The sequence below is a fragment of the Ambystoma mexicanum genome, chromosome 5q (assembly GCF_040938575.1).
Source record: "Ambystoma mexicanum isolate Mex_15411 chromosome 5q, UKY_AmexF1_1, whole genome shotgun sequence".
In the NCBI taxonomy this organism is placed as follows: domain Eukaryota; kingdom Metazoa; phylum Chordata; class Amphibia; order Caudata; family Ambystomatidae; genus Ambystoma; species Ambystoma mexicanum.
In genome coordinates this window covers 422,332,709-422,358,022 of record NC_090933.1, presented here as the reverse complement: position 1 = coordinate 422,358,022, position 25,314 = coordinate 422,332,709, and the positions used below count along the sequence as shown (strand labels likewise).

The 25,314-nt window shown below is 49.4% G+C and overlaps 1 protein-coding gene across 9 annotated transcripts in view; it reads left to right on the top strand.

Moving 5' to 3' along the window:
• Positions 1–25,314, top strand: part of OSBPL1A (oxysterol binding protein like 1A) — a 2,815,351-nt gene that overhangs the window by 2,589,496 nt on the left and 200,541 nt on the right. For all 9 annotated transcript variants that reach the window (XM_069620918.1, XM_069620915.1, XM_069620919.1 and 6 more), the window contains one exon: positions 1,708–1,798. In XM_069620918.1, the coding sequence (XP_069477019.1) occupies positions 1,708–1,798 (91 nt within the window). The remainder of the gene's footprint in view (positions 1–1,707; positions 1,799–25,314) is intronic.

Sequence of the window (25,314 nt, the reverse complement as noted above, 5' to 3'; positions counted from 1 at the left end):
CCCTCTGCTGCTTCCCACTGCGGCTTTCCCAATTAGTGTTCGCCATCATCATCAGTAAGGTGGGGAGGGTGGGGGTCTGTACACACTTGCACGAGCACCAGGGAATGTTTGCGGTGGACTACACCCCTTCCCTGACATGATCTGTAAGGAGGCCTTGTCACAGAAGTTATACTCATTGGTTGGGAAAGAAATGCTCAGGGTCTTCGAGCCAACTCTACTAGGAATTTGGTACCTACCTGGGGAAGTGCCAGCCTTGGACATCTTTCAGGCAGCAGCGTTGTCCTCACTTCATAGCTTCACAATGCAATATTTCCTGGTCGCCTAAACTGTACCCGATGACCATTTCGTAAGGGAAGTTCTTCAAAATGTCTCTTTTCTAGATGGTCCTTGCTCTCCGCCCTCATCCACAGATATTTTACTGCTATAAGAATAAATAAAAAATAAGTAACTTGTGGGAGAATGCAATCCATTAGAAGAGCAAATTACTTACCCCACAAATTCTTTATCCCCCCTCCGAGCCTGCTCCACATAAAGGTAGCTTGTGAGTGCCTCGGGAGAAAAACAGTAAAAGGAAAAAGTGTAAAGTGTAAAATGTTGCCATGTTACGTCTGCTGCTGAGCACAGGTGAAAAAGTGTGAACTGAGGTTATGGGGTAGGTATGCTCGATATATGGACAGAGAGCGTCCAATCTGGAGCCATAGAGTGTATCATCGGAGAGTGTCTGCGCCAAAGCACACTGCATACCCTGCATTGAGATTTTCTGAGGTCAGCTGCCAATTGAATATTCAAGTGGGAAATCTGTGGGTAGAGATTCCATCAGCAAGAAGATTACCTGGGGTAGGTAATTTGTTCATCAGAGCCATTTACCATACCAATATCAAGTATTTTAAATGTTTTTTGCATAGATATATTTTACGGTGCACTGAACTCTTGCAACCTTCCTGATACGGCTCCATTTCTGAGAGGGCTTATACAGTATGTATTTAAAACCCGATACAAGGCAGGGTGTCGTTAGTCCAGGGGAAATTCCTACCCTATCTCGCCTCAACTCTTGGCTGCTGCTTTGGTGGTTTCTGGGTGGGACGAGCAGAAGAGCAGCATCTTGACACGCTACTGCTAGAAGGCACTACAGAGTAAGCCAAGGCTCTTTTACCTGAAGTTTGTTCATGTTGTGAAAGCCATTCATGTTGGATGTCAGAAAAGCCATATTGAATCATTGTACATTCAAGCTGCTTCTCTAAATAGGAAAAGATCCTCCCTATGCTTTACATCTTCATTAGTATCCTCACAAAAAATGCATAGCTTCTGAATATTACACCAAGTTTTAATGATTCAAGTTTTGAGCATTTCTTACACAGTTCTATTGCTGTCTCACATGTGACTACGTGAAGGGAACCATTGTCCTAACGCAAGAGCTAGTTTTTGTATTCAGAAATTATATGAGGCATACTCAATTGTCCATGTAAATGTACTTTATATTATCTATTGTGCATTATTCAAAAAAGTGGTTTGGCTACAAATAAAAGACCAAATGCTGTTTCCAAAGTGCTGTTCTTTCTTGTACAAAATCATAGGATGTTACATGAATATTTTGGTAACCTGGTGATGTATTCTGTCTGGCCTCACGTAGCCCCAATTCTCTATATTGGGAAGAATTGCAATTTTTGTATTTGCTTCAATATAACTTAAATATTTGTTTTTGTCAAGATTTAGCTAGTGAGGAAAAGAAAAGGCTAGAAGAGAAACAAAGAGCAGCACGCAAAAATCGCTCTAAATCAGATGATGACTGGAAAACCAGGTCAGTGGGCAGAAACCTGCCTTTTTAACTTTCTAGTAAAAAATAAATGACTTGAGTATATTTTGAGTTTGTTCTTTTACTTGCTCTATTATATTATTGTTTTCTATTGTATCGTCTTTTAGATTTACACTACTCTAATGTTTTAACTTTTCTCAGACTTTACTAAAAGCGTGTTGTCTTAGGAATTTCAGACTTTAAGGTTATACATATTAGAATTCTGTGGGTTGTATGTTGTCTTGTATTCCTTTCTAGATGCTCTTGTCTTGCAAGAAGGCATGATTGGGGACATTTTTTACAGAACTCTATTTACCACGGTGCCTGTCTTCTGTATCATTCTAATGGTGTGAAGTTTGTTAATTTAAGCCAATGCCTGTTTGGATTGCTTGATATATATACACAGAATGCAACAGTAAGGTGTTTTTTCAAATGCAAACTATGCTTGGCTGCTGAGGCAAAAAGGAGTAGGTCTTGTCCGATGATGTCCTGGGTGTGTTCCTTTTCGGCAGGAGGCTGGACACCATGTCATCTGTACTTGCAGGTGGCGTGTGCGTTTTTAGTCTGGCTCTGAAAGAAGTGCCCCCAGCTCTTTGGCTTTGATTTCCCTTCTTTCCGGCAAGGCCTATCAGATTGGCACTGTAAAAGGGTACCTGGGCATTAATACTCTCATGAAAAGGACAACTGAACAGGGATGTTTGTTTTAAATCCCCATCGTTGTGCTGTGCAGTTAATTTCATATTTTCGCTTTTTGCAGGTCACCTAACAAAAAGACTGATTTGTTTGGCAGATTTTAAGCGGCCCAAGCAAAAATATCACCTCGCCTTGCCCCCCACCCTCACTGCCCGGATGACTTCTAAATCGGGGGTTAAATCCCCCGAACCTCTCTTCCTCACCCGCCGCTTCCCTCCCCACCCCTGACATCCCGTTCCCAAAAACACACACTTACATACCTAAAGACACACAGCAACACTTAGCTGTCCACCCGTGTCTGTCAACCCCTGTGCGCTCTCGTGTGCGGCAGGGGCATGACAGTTCGATGTAGAAAGACCGCTCTGTGCGGTCACAGAGGGGTCTTCCTAGATCGATCTCTTTTGAATTCGGGCTAGTGAAAACTATCTTTTCACTTAGTACCAGAGATTAACTAGTCTGTTCACCAAACCAGTTTGGGATTCCAGCCTGAGATTTAAACCTTGATTTGACTTTTTTACATGGCATGTTGTATTAATGTTATTGAGAATAAAAGCACTGTGCAATATAAAATAAACTGTACATTAAACACATGTAAAAGGTATATAATAATCAAAGTATGTAGGAGAGTTCATCAGCAAGAGCGTAGAGAAGATGGGACTTGAGAACAGAGTGAAAAAGATGTAAGTGAGGTGAAGATCAAATTAATAATGGAAAGGGGTTCCAGTGTTCTGGAGCAAGAAGGGGAAGAGAGGCGAAAATTAGATGGTGCTGACGAGGTTTAGGGACAGAAAGGAGATAGTAATTGGGAGCGGGTGCGAAAGAAGATGTAGAGACAGTGGCGACTTGTGGATTTTTTAATTGGAGGGGGGTGTAAATGTTTCCCCCGAATATGCCCTGGTGACTGAACGTTGTGAGGGAACACAATCAGTCAAGAGGGGCTCGAGAAGGTTCTCCCCCGAAAAGATTTTTAAAATAATGTAATAAAATGGTGCATTTTACAGTGCACTTTTTTGAAAGGTTGGGTTCAAAGCAAACCATTAGCAATTGGATTTGTAGGGTAACTCATGAAAAAATCCAATAGATGTAAGTCACCAAAAGTGCACAGGAGCATTTCTCCAACACATTCTTATGATGCCTTTTCCCACAGTATATGGCAGTAAAAAATATTATTCACGTTGGCTGTGCCCATACATTTCCATGCTGACTGCACCATGAAATGCCAGTATTTGCATATAAGAACATAATCATGTTTGCTTTGCGCATACCAGTAATGATACTATAATAAAACATGACCACGCTGGTCCTGCCAGTATATGGCACTATCCCCTTATAAGAACATACTCCATTTGGCTTTAGTTTTAAAAGTGCCATCCGCAGTATAAAAGCATGTCCAAACTGGCTGCACCAAAATACCAGTCTGGCCACTTAATAAGACTTATCATGCTTGCATTATCAAAGATGCCCAATATGAAATATCATGCCACAGGAAGAAATGGGTAGATTGGCTGCACCAAAATGCCATTTTAATGGATAGCGTCCTACCACGGATTCCTTCATCTTGGGTATATTCTTCTGCTTTACAACACTCTCTGAAACATTTTCCCAGCAGGGGGCGCCATGTCATCTGGCATCGTGGATCCCCTGGTTATCTGCTTCGGGACCAGCTGTGACTTTGACATCTGTATAAATAGCGCGCCCGGTACCCTGTGACCTCGGTTCCCGATTAGCGTACTGTGCATATGTAAAAAAGGAACATGCATCACAGAAATTCTGACATACTTACTCAGACGTCCCGTCCCCTTTCCTCCATACTGTATGGGTGTCCCTCGCTAGGGACGGGAGACGGAACCTTTTTCACCAGAAAAATCCTCTTCCCCTTTAAATTTAGATGTGCTGGGCCCTGGGAGCATGCGCTGCCCTGACTCCACCCACCAGTGCCACTCCACAGTCCTCTTTTCCGCATCAACTGGAACGGACCACTTTCAGCAGCGCTACTGGGTTAGGCCTCTGGCCTAGTAATTCCATGCGCTCTTCCCCGTAGAAGTATTCTTGTCTTTTTTGTTTTCAATTATTAGTTACTGCTTTGTCCTCTGGCGCCACGCTCCTCCCTGGCACATGTCGACAACGGCAGGCTTCAGCAGGTGTCCAGCCTGCGAGGATCCCTTCCCAAGGTCCGACCCCCACACCATCTGCCTCCGGTGCCCTGCCCCAGACCACAGGTGGGACGGCTGTACCGCGTGCGACTCCTTGACTCCTTCCGCGCTAAAGAACCGACTAGCCAGGTGGCGGAAGCTCGTCGGAAGATCGCCTCCAGAGGACCTCAAAGTGTTTGTGAAGCAGAAGACCAGGCCCAAGGTAGGTGCCCTATTCTCCTCCGCACCCTGGAAGGGTGACTCCTTCCAATGGAAGCGCCCAAGCGGAAGGGACCCATCAGGTCCTAAGACCAGCGACCACACCGAGGCTGCTCCAGCTACCGGCCACCAGGCTGAGGAGTCACAAGATCCTACCGGTGCTACTGCTGAGAGACAGCAAGGCTCTAATACTGGGTCCCAACCCGAGGGGCTACGCCCTAACACCCCGGTCCCATGACTGAGTGGGTGCCTGCATGTAACACTACCGGTACCACTGCCGAGGGCACTCTGCCTACCAGGCCCCGACCTGAGGTGCAGGGTAGGCCTCAACCACCACCGCTCAGTGTACTGGTGGAAGCCAGTCCCAGCTCAGCAGGGACCAGATAAAATGGCGGCTCACCTGATGCCTTTTTCCTTAGGAGAACAGGCAGGTGAAAGGGCTTCCAGTTGGGATTGGTCAACCCCTGTCACTTGGTCCACATCCTATCCATCCACTTTGCAGGGCAGGTATACTTCGCCCTATACAGCGAGACAGGGCACGCCCAGAACACAGCAGCCTCAGGGCCCGACCCCTATGCCTATACCATCAGGCATTCCTCCAGCCTGTGAAAACAGGTTCTTCGAGAAGTTCCTCGCACCCATTAATAAGATCACCACAGATGGATACCATCCTCAGGGACGTGATCAGGTACATGCTCCCTCCTGCTCAGCCGCAAGCACCCATGGCCATTCCACCCCTGGGTCCAGCTCAACCGCCGACTCCCATGCCCGTACCAGTCACGGCAGCCCCGCCCCCCATGCCTGTACCAGTAACGGCAGCCCCGACTTTTTCACCTCAGCAGCCTCCGGCACGGATAATAAGCACACCACAGCTTCCTGCGCCCAGCACTCCTCTGGCTTCCCCGGACCTGCATGACACCACAGCGGACACAGACGAGGAGGAGGACCTGGACACTGCATCGGCAGCCTAAGATTTTCACGAGTGGCTGGCGGGCCTGGCTGTGTACCTAGGAATTCTCACGCTACGCCCTACCACTAGAACAGGAATCCCACTTCAGAAAGACTTAGTAGCGCTTGCCAAAAAAAAGGGTGGCACAAGCCACACTCTACCCAGCCTACCGATAGACGTTTCAATGCTAAATACAGGCAAATGGAAGGGGACCCCCTCTTATTGTCGGTGCACCCCCAACCACATTCTTCGGTGATGGCGGCAGCATTACTGTACTCCAAGCCACAATCATCTTCTGCGACTTCGGCCTCGGCACTCCTGGGCAAAGAGGAAAAGATCTTTGAGGCGTTTGGGAAGAAAATATATTCCAATGCCACACTCCATCTGCGCCAGGCCAACGTGGGTGCCATGTTGGGGCCTGTAAACCACAAGTTATGGCGAGAGATTGCTGATTTCCTCCCTGAGCTTCCTACCCACAGCCAGGCTCGCTTCAAGGCTAAAATCGTGGCACAAGACATAATGGAGTCCACTGTGGCCCACATTGACACTTCAAGTTGGGCCATCTGCATTGCCACAGACATGAGAAGGATGGCTTGGCTAAGGGGGACAGAAATCAATCCAGATGTGCAGGAAAGCATACTAGACCTGCCTTTCGGGGGGGGGGGGGAGCTGTTCCATTCGACAATGGATGAGGAACTTGATAAGAAAAAGAATAGCTCGCAAATAGCGAAATCTTTATCGATCCTCACCAAGTCCACTCCTAAGATGTACAGCCAAATGCACCAGAGCTCGGACAAGGGTCGTGCTTCAGAGGCTTTCAGGAGAGACGGTCCAGGCAACTGGACAGATCCCCTAGCGTGCACAGGTGGCTAACGAGGGGTTTTTGCAGTCCCCCTCCTCAGCCAAAGCCTCAGAGGGGAAGAAATTGTGACAGGCCCATCTGGATCTACGAGTCTCCAGTGGGGGGCAGGCTTGCCCTTCACACACACCCCTGGCGGACAAGGTTCACTGACCCATGGATCCTCTCAGTAGTGTCCACGGGCTTCCAGCTCCTCATTTCCCCTTCCTCCCCTCAGTCTCACGCAGATTGGTATAGCAACTCTATTGCCGAAAATACGCTCACTAGTAAGCGAGCAAGGCAGTGGAGGAAGTCTCAGCCTCACAATTATTAGTTACTGACCGTAGTTACTTACAGCGGGGAATGGGTTTCTATTCCCACATTTTTTGCCATACACAAAAAGAACCAGGATGGCCTGAGAGTTGTGTTAGACCTTTCCACCTTGAACCTTTCCCTTCCCCTTCAAAAGTTCAAGAGGGTTACCCCAGCCGTCATAGTGGAGACATTGTGTACGGGAGACTGGATGTGCTCCTTTCATCTGAAGGATACCTACCTACAAGTTCTGATTTGGGAACCCCATCAGTCCTTCCTGATGTTCAGGGTCATGGGTTTTCACTTTCAATACAGGGTTCTACCCTTTGGACTCAATGCGCCCCCAGGGTCATTATAGGGCTAATGAACGCATTGGCAGCCCTACTCAGGGCGCAAGGCAATCATATCTACCCATATCTTGACGACTGGCTAGTCAGGGCGATATCTCCAGAGGCAGTCCAACATACACAATCCGCCCTCATGGATGCACTATACGACCTCAGAGTTTCTGTCAATCTCAAAAAGTCACAGTTGGTGCCTACGCAGAGCCTGGCCTTCCTGTGCCATATCTCGGACACAAACTCCGAGAGGATCTTCCCCTCAGAGGACAAGATCACTGCCATCAAGAGGGCCACTGGGCATTTTCTCAGCAGAGCAGTGACTTTGGCGTGGTGGTACCAACACCTGTTGGGAGTTATGGCTGCATGTCTTCTTGCAGTGCCACATATGAGGCTCAAAATGAGGCAGTTTAATTTCTCGGCCTCTTACAACCAGGAGAAGGGTTCGCAGGTCAGCATACCACAGCATCTTCACCAGGATCTGATCTGGTGGGGTACGGACAACAACCTGCGGATAGGCAGGCCCTTTCCGGAAACCAACACCTGAGGTCACCATTACCACAGACTCATCCCTAGAGGGATGGGGAGCTACCCTGGACAGCCATAGCGTCCATGGAGTATAGTCCCGGCAGGAGCAGGTGGCGCACATCAACTGGCTCGAGATGATGGCTATCTGGCTTGCCCTCAAAGCCTTTCTACCGATTATCACCGGCAGTGCGATTCTAATTCAAGCAGATAGCTCCACCTGCATGTATTACATCAACAAGCAGGGTGGCACCCGGTCCCCTCCCATCTGCAGACTGGCAATTGACATTTGCGAGTGGGCTCTGGTGAACAATATACACCTGTCAGCAGTCCACCTCTCGGGGCAGTAAGTTAGTCACTACAGTGAGTAACTGTAACGCTCACCTGATTCCCGTAGAGGCGCCGGTCTTGACTGGGCGTATACCGTATCTTCAAAGGTGATGTGTAACACACGGCTGGCTCTTTGGGCTGGACCTCTGTGCACTGTATGTTTGACTCGAAGGGTAAGATGTCTTAGGTAAGTGAACGCCGTGCTCTCCATCTGCCTCGGGGCAGGGTGCTGTAACCAGTTTCTTCACTGGATAAGGGGAGCAGGCCTCTTGACTTCAGAGGACTGCTGTCCGTCGTTTACTGCACGAACGGTAAGTTTCGAGTAATTCTAATGTCTTTAAAGTCTTTAGTAATGATGTCTCTTGTTTTGCAGGGTTCCGGCGATGGTGGATGACGGGCTGAAGTGAGTTGAAGATGGAGCCCGTGTGATGAATAGAAGCGCCTGGAAGCACGTAAGTAAGCGCTTGTTGCCTGCTTCACGATGCGCTCTAACTGTCTTTTTATTTTGCAGGTACAAGTTTGGAGCGGCTGCAGGGTGCCGGAATACCCACTGGGTTAGATGTGGAAAGGAGTAATGGCACGTGAGTATTAAAGTTCCCCAATGTCTTTAAACGCACCTTGTTTTGTCTTTCAGATGCGGGATGCAGCGCCGAAGGCCTCCGGAGCGTGCGAAGAGTTGGTAAGCTTTTGTCTTTCAGATGCCGAAATGCAGTGTGAAGACCTCCGGAGCGCACGAAGAGTAGGTAAGCCTTTGTCTTTCAGAATGCAGCGCGAGGCGTTGGTGACAGCCGATGGCCCAGGTAAGTGAAGAGCTGTCACTGAAGACCGTAATGCTAACCTGTTCTTTCTTGTCTTTATAGGTGTTGCTGAAGACTGGATTCAGGATGGTAAGCCTTTTTCCTTAGGCCCAGGATCAGATGCAGAAGACACGATGAGCGTCCTGCTGCAGAGGATGCAGAATAACACAAAGCAAGATTCATCCATCGGGTGTGGTTTAAATAGCCTCCTGTAGTGCTTAGGTGTCTCCTTCCACAGCCACGCCTAGGTAAGAAAAGAGTTCCTGCTTTCCAGAAGAGTTCCAGTGTTCTGAACCTAGGGAGTGGCTCCTGCCCCACCCAACAGGAAAAGTAGTTCCAAACAGAAGAGGATCAGAGGCTCAACTGGCAGGCAAGTAAGCAGCATGGTCTGCTGCAGGTAAGTCCACCCAAGCATTATGAGCCCGGCGCTTCCAGCGCTGGGACTGGGCATATTTATGAGCCTGGTGCCACTGGCGCCAGGACTGGGTCCAAAAGGTCCCAATTGGGACTGGTTGGCACTCGGAACCTGGGTTATGAATCTGCTTCCAAGGGAGTTGGGAAAACCCTGACCTTTTGGAACCAGAGATCATGACAGTAACTTATAATTTATACCAAAACATTCTGCGAATTTCTTTGTATCGAGTCGAGCATTTCGACTCCAAAAACTTTAGGTTTTAAGAAGGTTTTAAAAAGTGTCGCGATTGTAACGCTAAAATGTTGTTGACTGACCACCACATAATTATGAATGTGATTATGGGAGTGCAAGGCGCTGGGGGGCCCAGGGAGCAGGCATGGAATTTCTTTACTAGACATTCATCGTTGATGACCATTAAAAATGGCAGGCCTTCCCATTAGTCCCCCCAGAGCTCCACACACGCAGATAATCAATTATATGTGCATGTGAGGCACTGGTGCAGGCATTGCATTGCATGCAAGGTGCTGGGAGGCCCAGGGGTCTGGCATGACATTTTCTAATGGGCAGGCCCGGTAAAAAAGACAATGCCTGCCCCCTGGGCCGTCAGCGCCTCACACACACAATAAATGTGAGTATGTGTGTATGCGTGGTGCTGCGGGTACCAGGGGGCAGACATTGCATTTTATACTAGACATCCATCATAGATGCCAAGTAAAACATTGCCATGCCTGCCCCTTGGGCACCCCTGCACCTCACATGCACACAATCAGCAATTCATCTTTTAGAACACACTTATTTCTGGAGCCTAGTCTCTAAGCGTGGAACCGAGATTTGAACCTGTGTTCCTCTGTATTGTCTTGCTTCCAAGACAAAGACATTGCCCCTGAGCTGTCCTCCCAGTACGAGGCACCGGGGGAGCCCGGGGTTAGGCATTTTATATTAGGCAACAATTATAGATGCCTATTTATTGGGTACTTATAATGCGCCTATACACAAGGTGTTTCAAGGCTCAACAAGACAGGAGGTGGAGGATAAAAAAAACAGGGATGAAGGAAAACAAAAACGGTCCTACTATGCCTTGTGACATTGGATCGTGCAAGTGCAGTAACAAGAAGTGCGGGGGAGAGGGGAGCGAGGGAAGTGCCGGTCTGGGCGGAAGGGCCCGTGGCTGAAGCGAGTGCCAGTGGAATGCCAGGAGAGCAGGGGAAAGAATTTCCACGTGCTAAGTGCGGGGGATGGGGCTGGAAGGGCTCAAGGGGTGAGGCAATTAAATAACCTGATCATTTAACCATATGTATCCAGGAACAGGCCCCAGAGATCATTGAATTGATCAGATTCCCCTCTGTATTTAAAAATCGCTTTCTCATACATGGACATAGTCAGTGGTTTCACTAAAAGCACTATGTACTTGCTCGTACACACACACTCACACACACTCTTATACACTCTCTCCTTATAATCAAACACAAGCATACCTGCATATATACACATTTAAATTAACTTACTGTGAGGGGTCAGGATTGCGAGGCGGACAACTGCTTGCATTTATCTCGAACAGACATTTTATTAAGGAAAAGGTTGCCAAAAAAATCCTGGCTAGCCCTACTCTATCAGGGTATTCCCTACCTAGTCTAAAGGCTAAGGGGATAACTCCTAACACAGGTAAAATTGCCCTCACACTCAACAACAGAACATTCAAAGCAAATAATAAAATAACATGAAATAATAAACACGAATTGAACAATATCTGTATGACATTCACCTGTCCTGGGGAGAATCCCTTCCCTAGGGTTTTCAAAGTCAACTTCCAAAATGTTCAAAGGAAAAGAAAAGTCTTGAACCAGTTCTCAACAGTTCCTCCAAAATGTTCAAAAGAAAAGGAAAGTCTTAAAGCAGTTCTTGTGAGTTCCAGGACAAAACAAATGTTTATCAAACAAACATTTCACAGGTAACAATTCTCGGGTTTCGGTTGAAAAGATCCCCTTCCAATTACAGTCAGGAAAATAGCAGCTATGGCAATCCGGGATATCTTGTTTCCAAAAATATTTGCCACAGTTCAAAGAATAGGTAAACCACATCTTATACAACTTTACAATTAGTTAATACCTTTGCAGTACATTTGGTATAATTGCCAGGAGGTTTCTCTTTGCTTCCCTCTTAACAACCACCCTTCTACTGTTAGTGTGAGCACCTTCGCCTTTGCCCCACAATATACTACTAATCCAAACCACTTTAATGTACCATCCACTGCCATTTTTATGCACCACTACAGTTCAGGTACTTCTGCTTCTGTTTTATATTTGAGAGTTATTAGGCATATAACGACAAGACTCTTCATCCCTACAGGTAGGCAAGGCATACGCTCCCGAGAAAAGGGCAGCCTTTTTGCCTCTTCTGTCTGCCTGACTACCAAAGGTATAACATGCCTCAGCCCCAATACTGACTTTCTTTTTTTTTTTTTACTTTTCTTTACTGGCAAAAGTTCAGAGCACCACAACCAGGAAATTATACATTGTATATATGAACATAGATATTACTAATTTCTCTTTAACAGTCAGTGTATCAGGGTACTTGTTCACAGTATAATGTTCATTTACACATTGTGGCAGGGGCGAGTTCAGTTACTTAGGTTCAGGCTGCTGAGCCCAGTTCTGTTTCGGCACGGTTAATGAGATAGCTGCGGAATTCAGCCCATACATTTCTTGGGCGCGCTAGCGTCGAGAGGGAGTTTATGTATTCCTCCTCACAGGTCTGGGTCCAGGTAAGTGCATTCAACCACATCTGGAAGGCGGGATGGGGCGCGTTTCCAACACTGGAGGATTCACCTCCAGTGTTGACATTTTCTTGACTCCAGCATTCCCCCAGAGCCCAAACAGTACCCCGGTCAGATCAGGGCCTACCTCAGTACCCACAATCTCAGAGAGAGCCTGCAAAATCTCTCCCCAATATTCACTTAGCCTGTTGCAAGTCCAAAACGTGTGTGTGTGTGATCAGCGGCCTCTGCCCGACATCTTGGGCAGGTGTATGTTGCTCTGCGATTGATCTTGCTGAGTTTGTGGGGAGTATAGTACAGTCTATTCAATAGCTTGTATTGGATGCAGCAGTACATAAAGTTGAGGGAAACCTTGCGTGTGTGAGTGATATCTGCGTTTTTGACCTTGCCTAATAAGTCACCTGATGTCAGAAACATGTCAGTCCAAGATGAACTTTTGTGGACAGTCGAATAGTATGTGTATCCCCGCGTTTGACCATTCAGTGTTCTCCAGACGTCTCGTAGGGCCAACGCCATCATGTGTGAGTGTCGTTTTCGGACCGCCGTGATCAGGGGTCTTGGCGCAGTACCCATTCTGTCCAGATCAGTGTTGAGTATCCGGTTCATATCTCCTCTCCATATGATTTGAACCCCTATATATCCCATGAGACTAGAGACCACCGCATCAAAGAACTCTGGAGTGTCAACATTAGGCCCATACGTGTTAACGATTAAGCATTCCCCATTCGCTATAGTGCAATGTAGGACAATGTATCTGCCTTCCGGGTCTATATGGCTCTTTTTCAATGTGAACTTAACCGACTTGTTGATTAGTATCATCACTCCCCTAGATTGTGTAGAATAGGTAGTGTAAAATCTATTCAATCCCCAGGAGGGTGCTAGGCCAGCCGTTAGGTGTTTTGTGGTATGTGTCTCCTGCAGCAGGAGTATCTTTAAACCATGTCTCTGAACGTAAGCCATAATTTTACGGGTCTTCGTAAAATTACCGACCCCGCTTGTGTTCCATATCATCAATTTCACTGCCATGTCAACTTTTCAAGTTGTGTCCCAGATGTCCCGTCTATATACATCTAGTGTCATGTCCATCGCATCCTCACATTGTTCTACTGGTGTGTGTATGGCTGTATCACCTCTGCCATTTTCAATTAAACACTCACCCCCCCCACCGATCAGGTAGTCAGCAGGGTTGTTCAGTGGGATTTGTGCCTCAATAAATTTCACTGCCACATCCGGAACGGTAAAGAAGTAGAGTTTGCCTCTAAATGTGATATTGAATTGTTGTTCCCTAAGCTTTTTCTTCACTCCAAGAAATTGTCACCTTTCCTGCTGCACCCCCACAGAGAAGTCAGGGAAAATTCTAATGGTTTGGGACCCCAGCTTGAGTTCATTCCTCTCCCTTGCCAAGCGGAGCACATTGTCTCTGTCGCGATAGCTTGAAATCTTCGCAAGTATAGGCCTGGGGAAGTCTCCAGGTTTGGGGCGTGGGGCTAGTGCACGGTGAGCTCGCTCAACGGCAAAGAAGGGTGACAGAACAGGATCCCCCAGTAGGTCCTTTTGCAGGTTTTCAACAGCGAGCTACATCTTTCCCGAGAGTGCATTCTCGGGCACACCCACTAACCTGATGTTGTTTCTGCGTGATCGGGATTCCAAGTCGTCACACTTAGCTTTGACTGATTTCATAACGCGGGTATGGGTAGCCACCGTGACCTGTAGCACCTGTATCCCAACCTTGTTGGTTCCGATTCTGGTTTCAGCCTTCGTAATTCTGGTACCTGCATGATCCAATTGTGATTTCAGTGATGCAACGTTTGCATTAATATCGTCCAACTTTTCGTGAAAGGACGCAAAGTTTTTAGCCATGGATTACATCATGTTGGTGAGGTCAGGGATAGGCACAGCAGCAGGCACCGCAGTATCGTTATGGCATGTTGTGGATTGACCCTGTCTGGGTCTGCGGGTTGCTTTTGTGAATTTATCCATGGCCCCGGTCTTGTTCACGCACCGGGATCTGTTGGGCATCCTCTGGGCGGACAGCTGTTGTGACGGGCCAGTAGGTCAGGATCCAGTGGCTAATAGCACTGAAGAGCCTTGAAGCAGCACCTCGTTGTAGTCCCAGCCGGCGCCCCAGTAAGGCAGCGTGAGAAGGTGGGGGCTAGTGGGTAGAGTTCCGTGTAGCATGTCGTGGGATCCACTTGTGTATGGTTGGAGATCTTAGAATGCTCCTCCAGGGAGGTCCCCCAAGGGTGGCGCAGCAGGCTCTGGGAGATGGTCACAGGTGCCAGCCAGAAGAGGGAACAGGAACGTAGGGCCAAAGGTACAAAGGCGACCACATGCCGCCTCCACAGTAGGGTCATGCTCCAGCCCTCCAGTGGCTGCAGACGGCCCACCATGCAGTGCAGGTGCCAGATTAGGATTCCACCTCCCACAGCACTAGGCCGATTTTTGGCACAGTCAGATGTCTGGGATCCTTCACCCCAAGCTATATAGCGTGCACCCGTGGCGTCCAGAGGCGGATGCCATGCTCATAGACAGCAGCGGGAGGGTCTAGGGAGGATGTAACAGCCAAGGGGGCAAGTGTAGTGCTGTGTGAAGCTGCACTTCAAATTCACACAGATTATGTTCCAGGGCATTGTTCGCCCGATCACGTACTTGGTGTAGATGTAGGTGCTTTCAGGTGATGGTGCAGCAGCACGGCCCTCAAGTCAGCATGGGCCTGGAGGTCGGGCAACAGACAGAAGGGGGGACAACATGAGCAGATGACCCACAGTCCAAGGCCTGTATCATTAGAAAGTCTGTGTGCCACTAGGTTTGGAGCCGCTGCACCTGGCACTGTAGTGATGGCGATATGCTGCAGTGCGCCTTACCCAGCCCAATCTCCCTCAGCACACAACTCCCAGCTCGCTGCGGTAGTTGCCTTGCTCCAGGCCAAGCTCCTCAATTGTACGGGGGGACCGCAGCCTCACACGCAGCCAAAGAAGGACGAGGGGGCGCACTCACCGTCCACATGCAGCGGCTCAGCCTCCAGCCCTTTCTGGCGTCAGCGTGCCACTCCACAGGCCCCAGCCGTGTCCAGCCCGCATCGGCACCTTGAGTGGGCGGGGCCGCGGCTGCGGTCGGGGACCCCCGGTGTTGTGTTGAGTCACCGGCCGCAGCGAGACGGAGGGCGCAGCCCCTAATGAGCCGGGCAGAGACTCTCACCATCTCAGACCCAGCATGAGCGCCCCACAGCATGCCACAGCCCCTAATCAGGCTGAAGATGCCGGGGCAGAGGGGTTCAGTCCGGCTCCCTTCGTTCTCCTCTCAAGCCGCTATGCGGTGACCAGGCGAACAATGCAGGCAGTCCCACACCAGGCGCGCCCACAGGTCCAGCCGTAGGCGCGTATCCCTACCAGCGCCGCCAGGCCGCTCCTTCCCCCCTGGGCCGTCTGATGTTTTTTCCGCACTCCGGGTCGCTCAATCTCCACCAGAGTTGGTTCAGGGGTGCAACCCTCCTTTGACAGCCAAAGTGTGTGTTTTCAGTGTTAAGGGCTCAGAAAATCCGCCATTTCTGTCGGATATTCATCGGCTTGGTGCAGAGCTAGTTCACTAGGCAGCCATTTCCTTAGACGCCAATACTGAATTTCTGTCGGCTTCAGCAGTCTTCAGCATTACAGGTCATTTTCTTAATCTTCTTTACAAGCACCCATCTCCCTTCCCCAGCTTTATTCATGCCTTCTTGGTTCCAGTAACTATTCAGAAGCTGTATTGCCCCTCTTCCAGCTTCAGGTAACAATGCCACACTTGTATGTAGTTTTCTTTCGCTTTCTACGCGAACACAATTCTTCTTCCACTCTTCGTACGCCTGCTACTTTTCCATTGTTAGAAATTAAATTCAAAATGACGAAAAGCTTATACTCGTTTTTAAGCATACACAAGTTACTTTCGAGCTGATTAAAGTGACCGGGAAGGCTTGCTGAGTGAACCTGAACATTGAGCTTCATTCACCGACTACAGGAACACTGCGGTTGCGGGCTACCTAACTTTCCCGACATCTACTACTGCTTTGGGCGGCACTTGGGACCCACACCCTTCTGCAGCCACAGGTATCTCGGCCCCACCACGTTAATTGGGAGTCGTCTTCACTTCCCAGTCTCTCGGCATGCCTTTTGCTACGGGCCTCGGGCTATAGCACAGTTCCGCCTCTGCAATCACAGCAACTCAGCATACATGGGGAAAATTCCATTCTCAGCAGGTCTTCCTCGGTGCAGCCACGGCAATACAGGTTTTGAGAACACTGGACCCTCGCAGAACTCTCCACATTCCGAAGTCCCTTCCATGCTCACATTTCCTTGTGAATTGCCAGCCTCTTGCGCTTAGACTACTTATACTGCCACCCTTTCAACTCCTGTTCCAGCTAGTTTCTTCTTTCCTCTCCTGCTACAGCCTTTTATGCCTCACAGGTTTGGCAATTGGCTTCAGGTGTGAGCCATTAGTTTCAATTGCCCAACTCCTGCAATGGATGTTCGGCCTAATTGCCTGACTACTACATCTACATGCCTCTTCCGTCCTCTTCCTTATCTTAGTCCCTATAGGATTCTGTGACATGTAGTTTGCTTTCTTAAAATTAGGTTTTTCTACTACTTGATTATTTTTAAGGGACGATTTAATACAGAGGGGCTGTAGGTTTTAACATTTCTAGAGGAAGATGGTTTAGAGGAGACATTTGCGCCATCCCTTGTAGTGTACCCTTGGAATTTAGGAGGGCATTTAATGTTAGATACCAAAAAGAGTCTTTCAATGGATTGCCTTTCTCTCGCAGATTCCTCATTTATTAGATATCCTCATCCAACTCTGCTGCTAGGAAAAAACTTCAACAGGGAGCGTAGTGAACCTCGACCCGATCGTCGATCCGTCTTGCTCGGTGCTTGATTGGTGGCTCCGGGCGTGACGTCGGGCCTCTTATATGTACCACATCATTATGCCCCGTACCTCAGTTCCTTTTTTCCACGCGCTCGTCACACTTCTCTGAGGAACATAGTTTTATCGAGTCTTCAACTCTTTTTTTGACAGATTTTTGTCAGACTTGCTTTTTTCTCGACCACGTGAAGTCCGCCCCTCGGATTTTAGGTTTTAACCGATGCACTGACTGCCACTCTTAAGATGTCAGTGACCGACCCACACAACATCTGCGTGTGGTGCCTACGCACGGGTCACAGCACTGAAGGGTGCGCAAAATGTTCGAAGATGAACCCTAAATCTGTGCAAGAGCAGGCAGACAAACTCGCTTTGGGCCGACTGCCATCAAAGTCACTGTGATGCTGGAAATGCATCAGAGGGACAGGGCCTCCGTATCCTTGTCCTTTGCTTTTATCGTGTGTTCTGTCGTGTTTTCTGTGCAGGTGTTCATGTGGGACTCCTGGCGGTGCAGCTCTCTCTCTTTTGGTTTGGTGAACAGACCCGTGGGATACCCTTATGGCACCCATGGGTAGGGGTACAACCCTGTGCCCCTGCAGGGGTCTGCAACCTTTGGCTCCCAGATGTGTTTGGACTACCATTCCCATCCGGCCTGTACAGCATAGTCAATGTCAGGAGATCATGGGAGTTGTAGTCCGAAACATCTGGAGAGCCACAGGTTGCAGACCCCTGCGGCCTAGTGTATGTTTTTGGGCACCTGTGTGTGACCCACAGAGCAGGGTTCGGGCTGGTGGCAGCTCTGTGCTGAAATGACTCGTGCCCTGAGCGTCCTCCATTTTGGGATGCCCAGGCCCTGTCATTGGAATCGGTAGATTCCTGATGGAGACAAAGTGGCCCCCATGGCCTCTTGCCTTCTATCACCTGTTACACTGATCTTCCTGAAGTCCCGGGAAGCACTGCCTCTGTCCCTTCCCCCTGACTAGCTTTTGGGTGGAAGTTCCGTATATGGTAGTGTGGAGAAGTGCCGACCTGACTGGCTGGAGCCTTCTCAACGACCGTATGTTGTGGGTACGCCTGTGGGTGGGACCTGGGTGAATGGAGTGTGTGACGAATATACATTCTATGTCGTGGCTGTCTAGTATCTGGTGGTTGACACAATGGTTGAGACAGCCCTGCCCGAAACCGGTATGAATGCAGCTTGGAGTGTTGAATGGCTCGGTTCTTGTCCCAATACACATAACTTGTTGTGAGTCTCTGGAGAGAAGTGAATGGCCTGAATACCTCGTGTGCCTGATTGGCTGCCTGCCTGCATGAATGCCCGTAGTCGTGATTGGATGCTTGAGTGTAACCAAGCGGAATGAATGGGAGATCAACAGTATATCTGGGGACCTTTCACTGCTAGGAATCGTGTTCAGAAGCTGACGTCCACTACGACGAGCAACTGGAGTGAAGCTTAACCTTGAGCCCTGCTGGACGAGAAGAATTGCTGTTGCTCGCCTTCGCAATCTGAAAGCTGCTGTGCTTCAAGAACTGACCCAGAGCTGATCTTTGCCTAAGCTCCCTGGTAGACAGACCTTCGATAGGCTGCCAACCCGATACAGGGACTGCTGCGGAACTCCAAGGAGAAGCGCCAGGACTGTTGTCCGCCACTGTCGACGACCGCCGTCGCCGACCGGAGCCGCCGTGCTCCGGTTACCTAAGAACTTCATTGATCCAAGGACGCTTTTGTCCGCAGCGTCACAGCTGTATCCTGCTGGAGAAGGCCTGACCGTCGACGCGCCGAGGAGCATCCACCAGTGGGTTTCCCACCACCTAAAGACCCCAGGGATGCCGACGACTTGACGCCCTTGCTGGGCCACAGTTCTTCAACTGTTTGCGGTCCAGAACTATCGACACCGAGGTGCCCGCACGCCTCTTCCTTGAGGACGTTTACGCTTCCCCGTCAACGAACACGGCTGGGAACGAAGCGGCCACTTCACCGTCGTAGCTCGACCTGTTCTCCGTCAGACGTTCAACGACCCGTGACTCCGGCCTGAAAGGGAGGACACTCAAGAAGGGTTGTCGATTTCCCCGACGCGGAACGCTACAACACCAAGGTACTTTGGGATTGCAGAACTATTGGGAAGTCTAAGGGTGAACAATATATGGACTGGGCTTGTATCTTTCTTCTACAGGTTGCCAAGGTGGGGGGGGATCTCCACACAGAACTGTGTCTAGGTATCGGGGCCAGTATTCTGCCTATTGCTCAACCATCTTGCTTTCCTTCCTCTCTCTACTGCTGGTTTCCTCTTTATTTTGATCTGTGTGTCATTCTGACCGTATGCACTTGAATAAGATCTAATAATGTTAGTGGTACCACTTTAGAATTGTACATATTTACCATTGTTGAGAGTACAAAGTGAGTTATCGTGATTGTGTATATGACCTTAAATATGAATTATATAAAGACTGTGTTTTAACCGATACAGTGTGTGGACATTCCTTCGTGGGTGCTCGGGGACTACACTGTACTTAAGAACCAGCTTGCATCACCTCCCGAGAAACTAGGCCTTGATTGCTCGACCACAACTACCATTACTAGAGAATCTTGGCAGGGGTCTGTGTGCCACCCATCTACCATACAGAGAGCGGAAGTGCAGACCCCCCCCTCGGGTCTTTACAGTCACCTGCGCAGTCGACCGTCTCGTCCTCTGAGGCCGAGACTTAGGTGCCTACCCCCAAAAAAGAAAAAGAGAAACATTGGCGTAAGACTAAGAAGCGGTCTTACTTGAGAAGCCACTCTTCCTCTACGTTTCATAAGAAGAAAAGGGGCCAACGGCGCAGACACGATTCAGACTCTGTCGGAAAAAGGTAAGCCGTCGGCTGTGCCGACCACTTAACAAGGGTGGGAAGAGTTTAAAACTCAAATGTTGGCGATGTTCAAAATAAACGCAGATGTAGGTGCGGGTGCGCCCCCCAAGCAGCAGACCTCAGTGGCAACAGCAGCGCTCAGTACTTCCGACCTCACGCAGGCCACTTTGCCGATGCCATCGTTGTCAGGAAAGCCTTTGGGCTTGATGCTGAGAAAAGCACCCAAACCCTCGATGTTGGGCCTTCCCGCAAAGCCTCAGGGTTTGTGTGTCCTGATGCCTCTTTGGTGCCCAAGCCCTGTTCGACTCCAACAGCCATTCCGTCGGCATTGAAGGATAAGCCCTCGCCGCCGACTATCAGTGACGGATGTTTTGTCCTTCTCTCCCGGACCGATTTCTTTGGCTCCATGGAGTTGATCTTTAGTGCCGATGGTGGAGATGACCAAGGGGACATTGATCCTGTGTATGTAGGGATGGGTGGCGTTAACTACTTAAACGACCGGGCAGATAGCCTGACGTTGGCACAAGGAATCCATGATGCCAGCGGGCTGGACACCTCCCCTGATGTGGAGTTACAGCAGAGCCAGCTTTACACCCATACCTATGCCAAATTTCGGTCACTAGTGCATACAGTGGTCAACACCTTACGGCAGAATGCTGTGGCAATGGCTGCTCAGGAATATGAATTGACAGACATCCTGGACGAGGGTCCAGTTACGGAAAGACATATGCCTCTGAACCCGGCCATCGCAGATCCAGTAGCCTCCTTCTGGCTGCACCCATGCTCCATCCCTTGGGTCAGCTCCGCCATGATCGGGAAATGCAGGCCGGCAAGAGGAGGCCCGTCTTTTTTGTCTTCTCATCCTTCTGTGCGAGGTCTTGTTGTGCAGGCAGCCACAGTTTCCACCAGTGCGGCGGCCTCTACCTCGAATCTGCCTCTTGACAGGGAAGGTAAGAGGACAGATGCAATGGCAAAGAATGTATTCACGTCTGGGAGCATGGCCTTGAAAGCCACTAACGGAGCTTGTGGGGTTGCCAAATATTCTTTCGGCCTCTGGAAGGCAGTAGAGCATGCAGCCCAGTACACCCCAGAGGGAGAGCTGTAACACAACTTTGTACAGCTGGTGGAAGATGCGAAGAAGGTGGCCAGGCAGTCGCTGAAAACGGGCCTGGACATGGCCAGTTGCGTGGGCCATTAAATGGGATTGGCTGTGTCGCTGAGGAGACAGGCCTATCTACGATCTTCAGGCTTTTCTGCATACGTCCAGAACAGATTGCTGGACATGCCCTTTGAGGGCCAATTTCTTTTCGGTCAAAAGGCCGACAACTCCCTAGAAACATTTGAGTCAAAGTTTGCTGCAAAATTGCTAGACCTAGTTACGCAGCCGGCCAAACCTCCTTCAGCTACACCTCAAGGGGCAGTGGCTACAGGCGTTCTGTGCCTTACCGCATGTTTTTCGCCTTCCTGGATCATCTCGTGGTTGAATCGCCCGTGCCAAGCACCCCAGCGGCCGGAAAGCCACGCTTCACCACTATAGCGAATAAAAGGGGAGTACCTTTTAACCGGGAAACTCTGCGGCTGGTTTCTTCCCTGGCAGCTTTCCTCCACGTCGAGATCATCTCTTCCCCTGGACGAAGCTCCGACTTGCACCCGCTGCCAGGAACAACTGCCCCCGCTGGAGCTTTCTCATCATTTCACTGTGTCCCGCCTGGTCTCCCTTGCAACAGACTGTCCAAGGTGTCCCGTAAATTCTTGACTCTCTATCCTGGGGTGACCTCGGACCTGCTAACATTACTTTTCTGACTTGAACAACCTCTTTTGACTTTTCTGCAAAGACTTTGAGTGCATTTCCACTGTGTGATCTTGGACACATTCTGCCTTGCTCTCTCCAAGAGTGGGCCTGGCTTATGAACTTTTTGCTCTACAGTAGACCCTGCCTTTCTTGACTTGCTGTGGTTTCCTAAAAGTGTTGGTACTGTGTGTTTTTCCTATTCTGCCTTTTCTCTCCCTTTTTAAACACATTATTGGAGTGCCATCTACGGTTACCCGCTCACCTCTGTTTTGCTAAATAAGTGGTGTCTTAACCTAGACTTGTCGAACAATTAACTAGGGAGGTGTATATATTTCTATTGACTGTGTTTGATCTTGCTTGACATATTAGTGCCAGTGTATTTTTACAAGTGTGTTTTTAAATAAATAATTATATACTTTTATACCAAAGCTCTGGTCAGCGTTTGCTTGTGCTACTATACTTTTAGCCCTATTGTGTATACTCTATATACTGCCCAACTCTTCTTGAGAGAAGTCCGACTGCTCAGCCACAGCTACCAGGTAAATCTGGGTGGTGCAGACTGCTACCAATTGGGTTTACTGCTTACTCCTGTAGTCCTAAACTTTTTGCAGTGGTCCCTAAGGGAACTGCACAGGTTTCTGCCTAACACCGCAGGAAGGCACAGCTTCCGCAGGCCAAACAGGGGCAGAATCATTTCTTGCGCTTCGGAAGGGTAATGGAAGCTCCAGAGGCCACTGGGCAGCGGTGGGGGCGGCTCTGCCCTCTAAGTTGCTTTGATTTCCCCCCTCTACCACAACCTACGAGTTAGTGGGCGACTATCTGAGTATTGACCCCAATGGCGGGAGATTACCTCTGACGCCTGGATCCTGGGGCTCTTGCGGTGGGGCTATTGTCGGCCCTTCTTAAGGAAATCGCTGTACAGACCCCCACCACCTCCTCGCCAACCGGGACAGGAGCTACAGGAAGAACTGCGAGCCCTGTTTTTGAAGGGTGCGGTGAAAGAGGTATTTTCCGAGCAAAGAGGATCGGGCTGGTATTCCCGGTATTTCCTGGTGCTCAAGAAGGTAGGAGGTCTCTGTCCCATTTTGGATCTCAAGGCCATGAACAAGTTCCTGAGGAAAGACAAATTCAAGATGGTAACGTTGAGAGGAAATCTCCATGCTCTCACATTGCAGGACTGGCTGGTGTCAATAGACCTACAGGACGCTTATTTCGATGTGCCGATACATCGCAAGCAGAGGAAGTTCCTGAGGTTCTTCATAGGATACAAGCACTATTGGTTCAAAGGGCTTCCTGTTGGGTTGACCTCCTCTCGAAGGGTCTTCACAAAGCTAATGGCAGTGGTCGCGGCTCACCTCAGGAGATCCGGAGTCCATGTATTCCCGTACTGCAGCGGGTTTTGTCCCACCTGGAGGACACCTGCTCGCTAGTCCACAGGCTGGGCTTCTCCCTGAACTTGATGAAGTCTCTGTGACGCCGGTCCGGAGGCTCCAGTTCATCGTGGCAGTAGATAACACCCTGTTAGGCACGGCTGTCCGTCCTGAGGAGAGAGTCAACAGCATTGTGTAGATGGTGGATTTGTTCCGGAACCAGAACGACTTAGCAGCAACTACCTTCCGCCACCTCTTAGGCCTCATGGAATCCTGTATTTTTCTAGTGCCAGAGGCCAGGCTGTGCATGAGATCTCTACAATAGTTCCTACGGGGACAGGGGTCTCAGTACCTTGGGAACCCTCATGGATTCCTGATCAGTGGTCAACGACCTCGACTGGTGGGCCGACAACAGCAATCTCATGGCCCTGGGCCTGAGTGGTCATGGATGCGTCTCTGAAGGGTCGGGCGCTCACTGCAAGGACTTGCAGGTGAACGGCTTTTGGTCAGCGATGGAAACCAGGTGGCACATCAACAGGCTGGAATTGCGAGCCATCAGTTTGGCCCTGAGAGCTTTTGCCCTGTCTCTGAAGGGGAAGCATGACCCAATTCTGACAGACAATATGGTGGCCATGCACTACCCGAACAGGCATGGTGGCTTGCACTCCCTCCCCCTCTGCAGAGAAGCGTTGCAGCTGTGGTACTGGTTGCTGGAGAACCAGATTTTGGTCTCGGCACTTCATCTGGCGGGGATAGAGAACAGTTTGGCGGATGCTCTGAGCAGGCAGATCACGGTCTCAAACGAGTGGGAAGTAAGCCAGGAAGTTCTAGAGGAGGTCTTCTACTGGGGTATGCCAGCAGTAGACCCGTTTGCCACAGAGTCCAACAGGAAGTGCAGACAGTTTTGCTTGAGGGAATTCCTGGCGAACGGCGCACTAGGGAATGTGTTTCTAGTGGATTGGACCTTTCCTCTCCACTACACCTTCCCTCTGATCCCAGTCATCCATTGGGTTCTCAGGCGGTTGAAGAGGTTTCAAGCAACCATCATCTTGTTCACCCCGGAATGGGCAAGGAGGACCTTCTGGATCTGACCATCTGCCCACCTCTCCGGTTGCCTCTTCGCCTGGATCTCCTAACCCAGTCGGAAGGTCAGGTGCTTCACCCAAACCCAGAGTCCCTCAACCTACATGCTTGGCTCTTGAGAGGATGAGCTATGAGAACAGGGACCTCTCTGAGGAGGTACTCGATGTTGCTGGCTGCACGCAGGCCATCTACAAGCTCCCTATATGCGTGCAGGTGGAGAGGATTCGAGGCGTGGTGCAGGGAACCCGAGATCACCCCATCTCTTTCCCCACCACTACCGTGATGATGTTCCTTCTGTCATTGGCCTCAACAGGCCTTCAGGTTTCCACAGTCAAAGGATATTTGGCGACTTTGTCTGTGTTCAAGAGGTCTCTGGATCAAGGTTCCTTTTTTACAATGCCGGTTATGGCCCAATTCCTGAAGGCTACAAAAACACAGAAGGCTTCATGGGTACCAGATAGGTCTGGATTGCATTCCTACTGTTAGGGCAATATATGATAACACAAATGATAACACAAAGAATGGTATAAGGAGAAGTATTTAAGCCGAGGAGGAACCTCTCTTAATGTTAGAAAAAACACACACTTACAGGCTGTCCCTACTAAGAAGAACACCCTGTCCTTATTCTGGGGGTCTCTCCCTAGCAGCTCGGTGGTACACTGCCTATCTCCCTGTTGCAGAGGTCGCCAAGTTCGGCCAACTGCGGGATGAAACCAGGGGGCATGTCATGTAGATCGATGCATGATACTAGAATGTGTCTCACCATGGATAGTCGCCTGTTGGGGGATTTTGGTATACAGGAATTTCATATCCATGGTGACCAGCCATTCGGTCTCTTTGTCGACTTCCAGGTATCTAGCATGATGAGCTTAGCTGTGGAATCCTTAATATAGGCTTGCATTTTGGGCACTTCATTCTTGATGAAAAAGTCAACAAACTGTGATAAAAGTTCAAGAATAGATTGAATGCCCGAGACAATGGGGCATCCTGGTGGTGGATTTGAGGCCCTTGCAAATTTTTGGCTTTGCATAAAAGGCTGGTACCCGTGGACGTCTTGGCGTAAGAAATGCTGGAAGACTTCTCCCCATTGTCTCTTCTTATATTGTTGTATTTAATTATGTAACACTGTGTTATTTTCATTGTCTATCATCCTCTGGCCCCTCCCTGTTGCCCTGTGGGCGCTTTAAAACAGTATGTGCTTCCCGTGTAAGCG